The following is a 12,434-nucleotide window of genomic DNA, read 5'->3' on the forward strand; positions in this document are numbered from 1 at the left end:
CAGGCCAGATCCGACGCGGATACCGCGAATGAAACGGTTAATTGGTCGTGAAGGGGACACTGGGATATATTCGCCGAGCTATTCGCTTGCAATTCGAGCAGTTTGCGTTTCGTGCCGCGGCTCCGGATAAGAGAAACTGCTGCGCGCGTTAATTATCGCTGCCTCATCAGATGGAAGGATAGCGGACAATGTGAGACAAAGTTTAGGGGAGGAGTTGCAGGTTCTCGTGTACGGATATTATTAATTTTGTCGCTTCTGTAGCGAGTGAAAGGAAAATTGATCGTTTTTGGTGAAATTGTCGAGATATAGCGGCAGGGGATTGTTTCTAAGCGTAGCTAAATTAATTAAAAATTTGTTTAGAAGCTAGTTTAAGAAAAAAATAGATTTTTAGAGCGAGTTTTTAGTTCAAGAAAATTGTTATCGTTTGAATTGTATGGTATACAGATTCTGTATTTCGATAAGAATTAATTTTCAGCTAATTTAAAGAAGAAATTCACTTCGTTCTTGTGTTCTTCTTGGGTTCTGATATAAAAAAGATTTCGACAACTAATTCTTAAATTCTTTCTCCTTCCTCCTATTAATACAATTTTTTTATACTATTAAATTACAATTTTGTAGAAACGAAAAGTAATTTTATATGATTTCTCTAGCAAACTTAAATAAAATAAAACATTCGATTACAATGGAAAGATAGAATTTGACTTCTTGAATCCTTACTCGCGCGATAAACAACAAAAACAATCCTTTATAATCCCAACAAACATCAACCGTATTATCCATCGCGAAGAGCACAAGAAACGAGTAAATAATTTGACATAATCGCTGCAATAGGTGCAAGTAAAGAGTTTCTCAATTGCTTGCTCTCGCAACGAACAAGTGCAACCATTTTTTCAAATTTCCAAAACAACCTCTTCAAACTACCAAACACCAATCGTATCATTAATCATGAACGTCAATCACAAAGCTAGGAAAGAAATACCGCTGCATGAAATTGAGAGAAACGAGAAGAACACTCATCGCACCTGGAAAAATCAAACTAACCGCAAGAAGGAACACACGATTAAAGAGGAGGAGGAGGGATGCAAGCTGATTTCCACGTGTTCCTTGCTCTCTTCTCGATGCACGGTATCGCTGGAATGAAAGGGCCGAGATACAGAGGTGAGGCCTGGACCCGGTTGAAAAGCGATGAGGAATTTATCTGAAATGACATCGGCTCGACCCTCGTCGTCCGCCAAAGGACTTGTTCCCGAGAAGAGCTGCATTGTCTGGAGAAAAAAGGAGAGCCGTTTCTCTTCTCTTTCTCTCTCTGTTTCCTTCTACCTTCTTTTCTTTTTCTCTCCGGCCAACTTGACGCGGGTTTCTCGCAAGGGCATCCCGGAAAGCGCTCGTGCCGCGCCACTTCCGATGATGACCTCCGACAGTGACCACCGAGAACGAATGGATCATTAATTGATCCTGAAATGAACCGAGAAATGGTTTTTATTTTGGTTCGTCGAGGAAATTTGTTTGGAATTTTTGGTTTCTCCTTTCCGCTGTTTTTCTTGTTTTCTTAAGAGATTTTTAACGTCACGTCAATCGCATTAAAAAAAAGGTTAATTATTATCCAACTTCCAATTACGTGGAATCAGTGAACAACAAATGATTCTCGGTTATTACTATTTTTCACTGGATCACGGGATCAGATTAGACTTTGTTGTGTAATATCGTGTCTTTCAAGAAGGAAAAAGATCTTGAAATTTGTTCGGTGTCATTGAGATTTCCATTTAGAGTTTCATTAATCTGCAGTTTATAGGACGAGACTCCCTAGATTTAAGATTATTCAGAAGTATGTGTCTAACGGTATAATTTGGAAATTACAAATATAAATCGGTGGATCAGATTTGGAGATTAATTTGGACAATTCTGAGACCGTTTAATATTACTGTTTGTTATAAATTTCGTTTTTAAAGAGTGGCTGATAAATGATCGGTGCATTAATCGGCTAATTTTCTAACAAGGCTTGCACCGATTTAGTGTTTAATCTCTCTAAGACTGTCTTTGAAGTTGTAGAGAAATTTGTCTTTCGTTTGTCGTCGATAGAATCTCATGTTCAACTTCGTATCCAAAAGTTTATAACGAAACAAGAACCCAATAATTTGAGCAATAAAATAATTCAATACGTAATTCAACGACCTGAACGATTAAATATCAGAAAGAAAGACATCATCGAAAATAAACAACAAATTCTTCGATTATATCAGAGAATTATCCTCATAATTACGTCAAGCAGCATCGAATGAGTAATAATAATTTCAACGATACAGTATCTACATAAAGAAGTTAACAAAAATATTTGACAATGTTTCCAATTGAAGATTCCGCGGATGATCCGTCTGTCCTCAACAGATTACGTCAATCTAACCGAGAGAAATCGAGGCGTTGCAGGTTGCGCCACGATATCGAGGGAACGTGAATCGAAAAGAAACTTAATCCTGGGGTTGGCTGCGAATCCACGGGAAATATCGTTGCCCGGTTCGCTGGAGATCTGCGCATATTGGCCTCGTTTGCACGTTTCGTTTCGTTTTCCTCCCCTTCGACGGAATTTGATCGTTATCCAGGTATTTGCCAGCTCCAGTCACGGGGCGTTCTCCAAGTGGCTTCCTAATTTTTCACGTCTCCAAAAAGCAATCGACTCGACGTTTCCTCGAATTTTCTTCTTTTATATTCGAATATTTTCTAGCTCCTTCCGTTCCACTAAATCTTTCTATGAGACATTCTGTCTCTGGATATTTTCTTAATTTTTTTTACGACTCCAGAAAGTAATTGACTCGATATTTCCTCGAACTCTCTTCTTTTATATCCAACATTTTCTAGCTTCTTCGGTTTCAAATTTTTTACGACACACTCTACTTTCTTCATTTTTCATATCTCCAAAATGCAATTGGACGCTTCCTCGAATTTCCTTTTTTCCACCGTTTTCTGTCCACTCCCGTGCTACCAAATTTTTCTGTGATAGACACTTTCTTCTTTTTTAACATTTCATAAAGGCGGACGATGGGACTATCAGTAGTTTTATTTAAACGCCTCCGATGTTTCGCTGAATCTTCTTCCTCCGTGTTCCATATATAGCAACAAACAATATACAAACAGGAGAGAACACAAAATACTACTCAACTAGAGATTTCAATTTATCCCAAATATCCGCCATACTTAAAAAAGAAAACTAATAAATCGAAATAAAAAATCGAATAAAATCTAAATACAAAATAATACCAAACACTGTCCAATTTGTAACTTACTGTAACAGTGTAATTGTCAATTAATTCCATCAACCATAGAGGAAGAAGTAGCCTAATAGAATTTAGAATCGAAATAACATTGCATTAAACGTAGAACTGAAATTGACATCCGGTTAACAGACAAGTGCCTTATCCGGACGTATTGAATTAACACTATGAACTGAATCTAATTCGTTTAAACGACGTTGTTCACTGTCGTGCAACAGCGTTTCCCCTGGATGGAAAGCGTGGAAAAGAGAGGAGCCGGGTTATTGCAAAATTTTCGAATGTCAGAAGCAGGGAAGGAGTGACTTAAACGCGTTACATTTAATACTTAAATTGTGCCTCCGAAATGAGACGCGTAACAGCGTGACGCCCAGGCTGACAGTGCTATTAAGAGCAATATCGTAGCTACCTGTCAGATCTGGGAATAAATGGAGCGGCGACGGAACTGCTGGAGCTGAAAACGAATTTCCGGATGCGACGCTAATCTTATCTCCGCTACGGAATTTACCTCGACAAACGTCCTCCTTTCTTTTCACCGAGGAAACCCGAACGAGTCCGTGAACGTGAAAATGCTAATAATCGAGAATCATTTGTTGTTCACTGATTTCACGTAACTGCAAGTTGGATAATAATGAACCTTTAGCTGGTATCGTCGAGTGATATAATTTAATGTATAGAATTCAAATCAGGCTATTTAATTTCAAATTGGTTGGATTTAATTTGTCTCCTTTAATTTATCATCTCAAGCTATAAGATAAATGTCACTAATATTATTATTATATATTAAATACAGATTAAACCGCAGAACACTAAAATCATATGATTTGATCGAAATTATTATCGTCGGTATACATAGCGATATATGATCTTTTCGAAATATACAAGAACATTAAATATGTATCCTGTGGCTTCTATGTACAAAAGCTCGCATTAATATTCCGGCACCATGGTGTGTGCATAATTATTATTGTATAAGTTTGCGTCTGATAATTAACGCATTATTGACGATACACCGTGAAACAAACTTTACCCCAGTTACTGCATAAAAAAGAATGAAAATCGTCTCCAGTCAACGACTTAATTAATCAGTCCTTAATATATTAATACAAATAATTGGACAAATATTTTATTTGTCCAATGCATATACTTTTTCTAAATAAAAAATAATAAGCTAAATAATTTTTAAACTGTATGAGATATACCAGTTAAATTAAATTAACACGGATCACTGTATATTTTATAATTCCTTTCCAGTTTTATCAATATAACTGTGATAATCGAGTCTCACTGCAGTTCTAATTAATGAAACTCGAAAAACACTTCCATGAACGATTGTATCTTATCTCGATACATAACTCCCGATAAATTCGCTCAAGCAACTTTATCGTGTAAACGATTGTAGCGAAAGGAGATTGGAACATGGGAATGAAAGATTTCGATCCACTACTTTATCGATTTAACAGTGGAATCACGAGCGTAATGGCGTTGCGGGGGTTGTAACGTCTTCCCGGGATGTTTCGTCGATTTTTACTCTGAGAATTTTCCGTGTCGGGTCGGAAACGGATGTCACGTCCATCCGTGTGATTTATAGCTCCTGCATCGGTATTCGAACGAAACGTGTCGGTAAACAACGTGGAGCTCTGTGAAAAATCCTCGTCCGGAAGGGGATTTATGTAAATAGCGGATGGGCGAAAACGACTGTCGCGATTCCTTCTTTTGGATCCTGTGGATAGAACGACAAGCGTACTTGATTGTTCTATTTTGTTTCAGGGTAATAATTTACGATAGTTTTATGAGAATTGATCCTTGCAATAGATTATTTCTCTACATATTCGTAAATCTCAAAACTGACTTCAGCTGTGGATCGAAGTATTTTTCGAGCCTCGCTGAGGTGATTTTTGATTGAAGATTTTTCGTATTTATTTTAATATGATTACATTGTAACGTTGGATAAAAATAAATCGCGATATTTTATTAGAATAGAAAATGTCTTTTACAAGCAGGAGATCATATTTGGCTATTAGAGAAGATTGTTGTTGTAACTCAAAAAAGATAGAAAATATTACTGGAATATGATTATGAAGGTTCAAACGCAAAGTCTTGTTAGATAATCTTATAATAATGTGCGTAATATTAAATTCATCAATAACAGATGAAAGATATGAAGTAGGATTTGAAATAACTAATGTTCGACTAACATTTGGAAGATATTATTTGAAATATACAAATTAGAGATAAAACTTTATTTTAAAGTATTGTTTAAAGCATTAATTATCAATCAGAAACTTGCTATCCAGCGTACAAAACAACTTCGCGATTGGATTCGAAACTTCGAAACGTACAAAGAAACAGACAAAAATTTGTGCCTTCGAAAAGCAAAGACCTTTACAAGTTCGCGTAACTTTAATCCACTCAAGAGAATCCCGACAAAACGCACTCGAAAACAAATCGATAACTCACCCCGTACCATAAACTCAGTTTCGAAGTCTCCGATTCCTAAAGAATGAGGAATCTACAACCCCAAACTTGTCAAACTTCCCTTTCATCTCCGCTTAATCCACGCAAACAGCAGCGCAAACATCTGCAGCAACATTTTTCCCATCCTTTTCCTTAACGGGTGAAACTTTTTAAACGTAAAGCTCAGAGAAAAGCGAAGGAAAGATGGAGAAAAAGGAAAGTTTAATGAAGCATTGGGTAATTACGCTTTGTCAAGTCTGGTTATCAAATTTGTATTAATAATTGTTCGTTTCGACTCTTTGCTGGAAAATACGAGTATCAGTCGCTTGAAAACGTGAAGTTACATTGGAAGAAACGAGTCATACGCAATTCAGTAAAATATTAATTCTGCGTTGTCTTAAAATTTCTCTCCAATTTCGCTACGAACATCTTAATAGTTCTAATTTGGAGCTTCTGTTCGAATTTTAACCCTTTCGCTTCGAGCGCCGCTTATAGGCGGCACGCGCGAGATGATCTGTGAGTACAAGCGCCGCATATAGGCGGCGACCACGCGACGACTCCTGGGTCCGGCACTCCATATATCCGGCATCCAAATGATGCATATACAAGTGCTATCTGTAGTTAATAATATATTTTTTCTTTATCGGCAGAACATCTTCTGTTGATTTATTGACATATTGGATTAATCATTTCTTAAAGTTACTCGTTGTTGAAACAACATCGAAACGTTTCACGCAATATATTTCAAACATACAAACGATCGCATACTGTTTCATGCTAAAAAATCTATCAAATCCATTGACAGTGAAACGATATTTCATATACGGTTCTTACAAGAATTATTGTTATTTAAGACTTAGGAAAACGTATATACAGCAACCACGCACACTGTGCGTATTTCTGGCGCGCGTTTCCGTTCAGTGAAAGTACTTCGGCGGACTGGACTGCCGAAGCGAAAGGGTTAATATCGACGATAATTTAATCAAACGTTAATTCTGCACTGCCTTTAAATTTTTCAATAATTTCGCTGCGAACAGCTTAGTAGTTCTAATTTGGAGTTTATGCTCGAATTTCAGTGTTGACAGTACCTGGGTATGATGTAAGGGTGAACAGGTCTCCGGTGGTGGAGGGATGCAACGCGGTTTTATCTTGCACGGCAAGAGAAGACGTGAAGGAACATCTGACAGTCACCTCCTGGTTTCGTGACGATGCCATTCTTCTACCTGGAAGCACGGACACGGGTGAGTGTTAACGTTCTTTAAAAATATATTTATGCTTTCTTCCATATGTTTATATGTTTCACGTTTGTTAGAGGAGCTTCATTTTTGTTATACTTGCTACTAGCTGCCTTTGGTAGCTTACAGTTTTACAGCTTTACGTCCGGACAATACGGTTTTTTGAACGATTTTGTCGAATTATCAACGTCCACACATTTCTATATTTCACGTCGCACGTTCAGCTCTCAATATATACGAATTAGTGGATTCAATGAATTGTGTTAATAGCTGTTACTATAATAGCTAATTCACACTACGGTAAATCGTTCACTTGTCGATTCAATTGTTTATTTGTGTAATTGCACATTTACTTATCCGTGCATTCGGTGAGATCACCGATTCGCTCGCTTTCGACATTTGGTTTTGTCGATGGTATAAAGTGGACAATAAAACCGAATCGGTCGATATGTTTTTTTTCTTTCTTTTTTATCGTATTTATGGAAGAGTTATAGAGGAGTGTACACGAACCGTGGAGAATGGCAGAAATAAATACAGAATTTTGTCATCATGTTAACAAAGTAAAGGCGCGCTGTATGATATAGGAGGATATACGCGTGCAAAGAATAAAAATTCGAAAGAAATAGAATGGAGGGGGAAACGTATCTCATCAAAAGAAGATTTTGACTTTATTAAATCTCTTTCCACTCTTTTCAACGGATCACCAAATAATAGATATTGACAGAAGAAAATAGTTCAAAAATGTTATTTCATCTCTTCTTAATTGAATCATGAGCATCTGATAGAAACCACATTGATGTCTATTTTTTACAATAGATTGTGACCAATGTTTTTTGTTGGTCTTTTTTCTACGAACGTAATATCAAAACATAATGGAAAATGTATTTACATCCATCTTGTTTGACTGCAAATGGCAGAATAGACGAACAAACGAAGCAAGTAATCAGGATCTTTAGCGAAGACAAGGAATTGTGAGGAATTGTGTATCGACTGTTACGGATTCGGTAAAATTATCCAATCGATCGAAAAGCAATATCGTCTGGACGAGCTACGAGCTCTTAAAATACAAAATCAGTTGCTGGCCATTGCTATTAACATTGCAACGATCCTCCAATTTTTGTATTTCAATCTTGCTCTCATTTTGGTAAACATAAAGAAGTTGTAATATTTTTGGAGAAGATATTAACATAAAATTGAAACGAGAAACCTTGCGCTTGAATAAAACTTCTTTCGTATTTAGTTCAAACTCCATATACTTCGTAACGTTAGAAGAATACAATTGGGTCGAAAACCACCAAAACAACTTAGCAGGTTTAATATCATTAATCAAATCTGTTAATGAGATACCTACTTGAAAAGTATCTGTTATTCAGATACATCACTCTACTTATTGTGCAAGTACTCAAGACTACTTACATATAGATACTTACAAACACAAGTTCTGAAGTAATTCCACCTATTGAAGAAGAAATAATCATTTCTTCAAATCTACAGATGATAGAATACGTGTCAAATACATGTCATGGCTTTGAGAGCCGATGCTACTGACATTATATTATGCTACCACTATATTCTTGTTTATTTGTTTTTTATATATTACCTCGATGCGATAGATAAAATTAGTTTAAGAAGACTAATGGAAGTTTAAATATCTTTTTCCAAGATGTCATTTGCGATCCGTGGCTCCTTTGAGACTTTTGTTCCTCGTGATGTGTACCATACGATGCAAACGAAAAAGATTTTACATCCAAATTAATACTCAAGGTCAATTTTGTGCCGCACATTTTTAAAAGATCTCCATCGACCCGAAGGTGTAGAATCACTTTGCAAAGCCACGAAGAATAATTGTTTGGTATCCCATACATTTATATTACCTATGTTTACGACAATGATAAATATTTCAATATTTATTCTGTTGTCGTGAAACAATGAGAGCGTAAAAATTAGAATGCCTGTCGACGAAGCAATATTCCATAAAATATTTCATAAAATGGCCGACAGCATTCCGCTGTCTAGGTATTTCTAAAAAATAAAAAACAACCTACTTTGAAGCGCGCTCTTTCTGGTGAAATAGTTGACTTTAATTGCTGACAAACGGCACACCTTTGTTGATATTTAAAAAAAAAATATTAGCGTCGAGATATATGTTCGTTAAAGTTCACAAGTTTTCCACAGGAATTCATCTGGAGAATTCGACCGTTAAACGACCGCTTCGGAGATGTTACATCCCTTCAATTTTTCATTTTTTGATTGGAAATATTTAAAAATATTCGTAATTACTATACACGTATTACGAAAAACTCGTAAACATTGTGCACTTCCCACAGCATATTAATATAAGGCTATTCAAATTTTAATTGATATTAGAGAACAGATAACGAGAAATTATTGACTTAAGCATTAAAGAACAAATGTAAATTAAGAATTCGATTAAATTCAACTATTACTGTCTCAAAATACAAGATACAAAAATTCTAACACGGCAAGTGAAATGAAACATTCAACTTTCTCCAATCAAATTCAAAGCAAAGCAAATTTATTGCTTTTTTAACAAATTTCAATAATTTACATTGTATATAGCATAACAATGCAGCTTTAACATTAGACGTTTCGAAGTTATATTATTTGTGAATTTTATTTTGTTACATAAAATTAGCTATAATACACATAAACTGAATTTAAAAATTATTTCCTATGCATGTTTTCCTCTTTCACTTCCTTCTTTTCTCGCAATATTCTTTACGTTATTCGCGACTTTTTCTTAGCTATATTATTTAATTTAAAAAAATCTATTCGCATCCTCTTTTTCCCTCTACCTTTTTAGCGCCATTCTCTAGATTATTCATCGCTTCTCTTAACTGTATCATTCAGCTTAAAAAAATTTCTGTTATTTTCCACAATTTTCTTCTTGTTTACTGCAGTTTATTATCTTCACTCTGCAATTCACTATCCTATTTTGAGTCACATTTGATCGGAAGCGAAAGTTAGATGCTACGAGATTTGCGATTAAGGCGCGGCAAATTGAAATTTAATTATGTTGTTTATTTTAACAACATCAGTACGTTGCGAGAAACTAACAAAATCGTCAAACTATAATGCAATCCCTTCTTTCATCCATATATTCTTCTCACAAAACTCATTCCAAACGTTTAGAGACCTCCAACAGCCGGATCAAACGGAAATCGACCAAAAAATGTAATCTGGAATCGATCAGTAGCGACACGATGATAAATCGTGGTTTCGTGCCATGAAATTCTAAACACGATCGAACGAGGCCAACAAAGCATAAAAATATCCACTTGAATAGAGTACAAACACAGTGGGTCCCCAGAGAGATAGAGGATGACATTCGATCGCGAGAAGAAAACGTGGGAAAGGAAGATGGCGGGAACGGTTTCGACGAAAGGAGCACGAGTCCACGATAAAGTTGAAAAGATGGAAAGCGGAGGAATGGGGCTGAATATAACACGCCAACTAACTGTTGAGTTGTTTCAAAGTTGTTCGTTCGATGGACGTGTTTCGAACAGGTGGTAGGTAGGACTTGTGAACGGAGTTTGATAGTTTTTAAACGGTCTGCGTGCCTGAACTGGGAATAAACGTTGGATGACACTTTAATGGATATCGATAGAGTTGAACGACGTCTATTTATGTATTTTGAAAAAACTTTTTCTAATTATGTAGCTTATAATTAAACGAGTTAGAGATGGATGATGAAGTTCTATCGGTATATGTAATTTTTTATATTGATTTTCATTGAGACAGGATTTGACATTATTTTTGCAAAAGTAGATTGTGCATATTTGAGGAAATAATCCTTGTTTATTTTGTTAAAATTGAAATCCTAAATTTTAAGAAAGCTTCTTATGTTGATTTCCATTAAAATACAATTTGATCTCGTTTCTAAAAACCAGATTATGTGTATTGACAAAATTGTCTTCATCCACTCGTCGAGTTGAAATGTTAAATTTAGAAAATGTACATATAATAATTTTTATGAAAATAAGATTTCACGTCATTTTCTAAAATGACGGATTGTGTATTCAGAGGATCAGATTTATCTATTCTTCAAGTTAATATGGCAGATTTTAAAATACGCTCTAAGAATGAAAAGCCAAAATGCGCAGATGCTCGTTATTAATGCAGCATTCTCGGTTCTTGCATTTCAATCTCTTTATGCAGTAACAACTAAAACAAAACTAGCCTCATACCTGTAATAACGATCGCATCCCCTTCTCTGGTCGGCTGGGACGTCCCAGCACCGGAAATAGATGCTCGACTCCTTTCCGTTTTTTCAGACAGCGGAGCACGCGCGATTCAGACGTGTTTCAAGAGTGTTTTAGCCGTGCTTCTCTCCGGCTTTATGCCTTTGTACAATTCCCGTGCTTCATTGTCCTTTCAACGACGACGACGACGACGACGACGACGACGACGACGCGTGTTCTCATGCGTCTCATCAGCGTAGCGGTTGTTAAATCCAAATCGACAGCACATCGTAATGGACAAAGCAGTTTCAGACGATCTCGAAGCTTTCCCAGCTGTCATTTTCTTTCTTATTTCGCGATGTTTCGTTTATCCGCTGTCGACGACGAATTTCCATTTTCTTTTTCACTCTTTTCTTTTTGTTCTTGTTACATCAAACGTCAGAGGGACCAAAGATCAGACAGGATGCAGATATTCGAACGGATGTTTAGAGATCTTTGAGGTGCGAAACGTTGAAAGAAAGTTTCTGATGAGGATGGAAGCGAGCTTTTCGCAATTGCACGAAGATGACGTGTGTATTGTAGCGTGTAGTTTTGTTGAAAGGGTGAAATTTCAAGAGATGTAACCGGTTTGAAGACTTGTAATGCAAGTGGAGAAATTAAATGATGTAACATTCTCAGTAATAAGGCATTAAGTCTTCTCAAATCGTTTTAATTAAACACTAATTATGCTTACATATCCGACACTAATTATTCGAGAGATTTAACGGATATGAAGATTTATGATGAAAGTGGAGAAATTAAGTGATGTAACATTCTCGATAATTAAAGGATTTAAAGCATTAAATCTGCTGACTCGGATTATTTTAATTAAACACAAATTATATTTTATATACTCTAATAAATATACGTTGGCTGACAAAATTATTTCGATATTCGTAGACCTGTTTTGTGAATATTTTGTGCGTGTTACATAAGACATTTTGAAATTCCATTAGCGCTGTACTAATATCTCGATTATCACGATTATATTGGTAAAGTTTGAAACTGATTCGAAAATATACATAGAAATTACAAAATATTTCTTGCGAGTATATATTTCGTAGAAAACATAAATAGATTCAAATGGTCCATTATCCATTATACTAAAAATCTCAATATTCAGTATGAATATTTATGTTTAATGCTTGTCATATGGATAAATGTATAACGACTATAGAAAGTATTTGTACACCATTGAATTTATTATAACATTTATTAATTAATTAAGTTGAAGCAGG

The 12,434-nt window shown here is 35.7% G+C and overlaps 1 protein-coding gene across 5 annotated transcripts in view; it reads left to right on the forward strand.

Annotated features, from left to right (window-relative positions):
* The window catches only part of LOC122566114 (Down syndrome cell adhesion molecule-like protein Dscam2), a 314,600-nt gene that overhangs the window by 266,049 nt on the left and 36,117 nt on the right, over positions 1-12,434 (forward strand). For all 5 annotated transcript variants that reach the window (XM_043722870.1, XM_043722867.1, XM_043722868.1 and 2 more), the window contains exon 6: positions 6,797-6,961. In XM_043722870.1, the coding sequence (XP_043578805.1) occupies positions 6,797-6,961 (165 nt within the window). The remainder of the gene's footprint in view (positions 1-6,796; positions 6,962-12,434) is intronic.

This window comes from Bombus pyrosoma, linkage group LG3 (assembly GCF_014825855.1).
Source record: "Bombus pyrosoma isolate SC7728 linkage group LG3, ASM1482585v1, whole genome shotgun sequence".
NCBI lineage: Eukaryota > Metazoa > Arthropoda > Insecta > Hymenoptera > Apidae > Bombus > Bombus pyrosoma.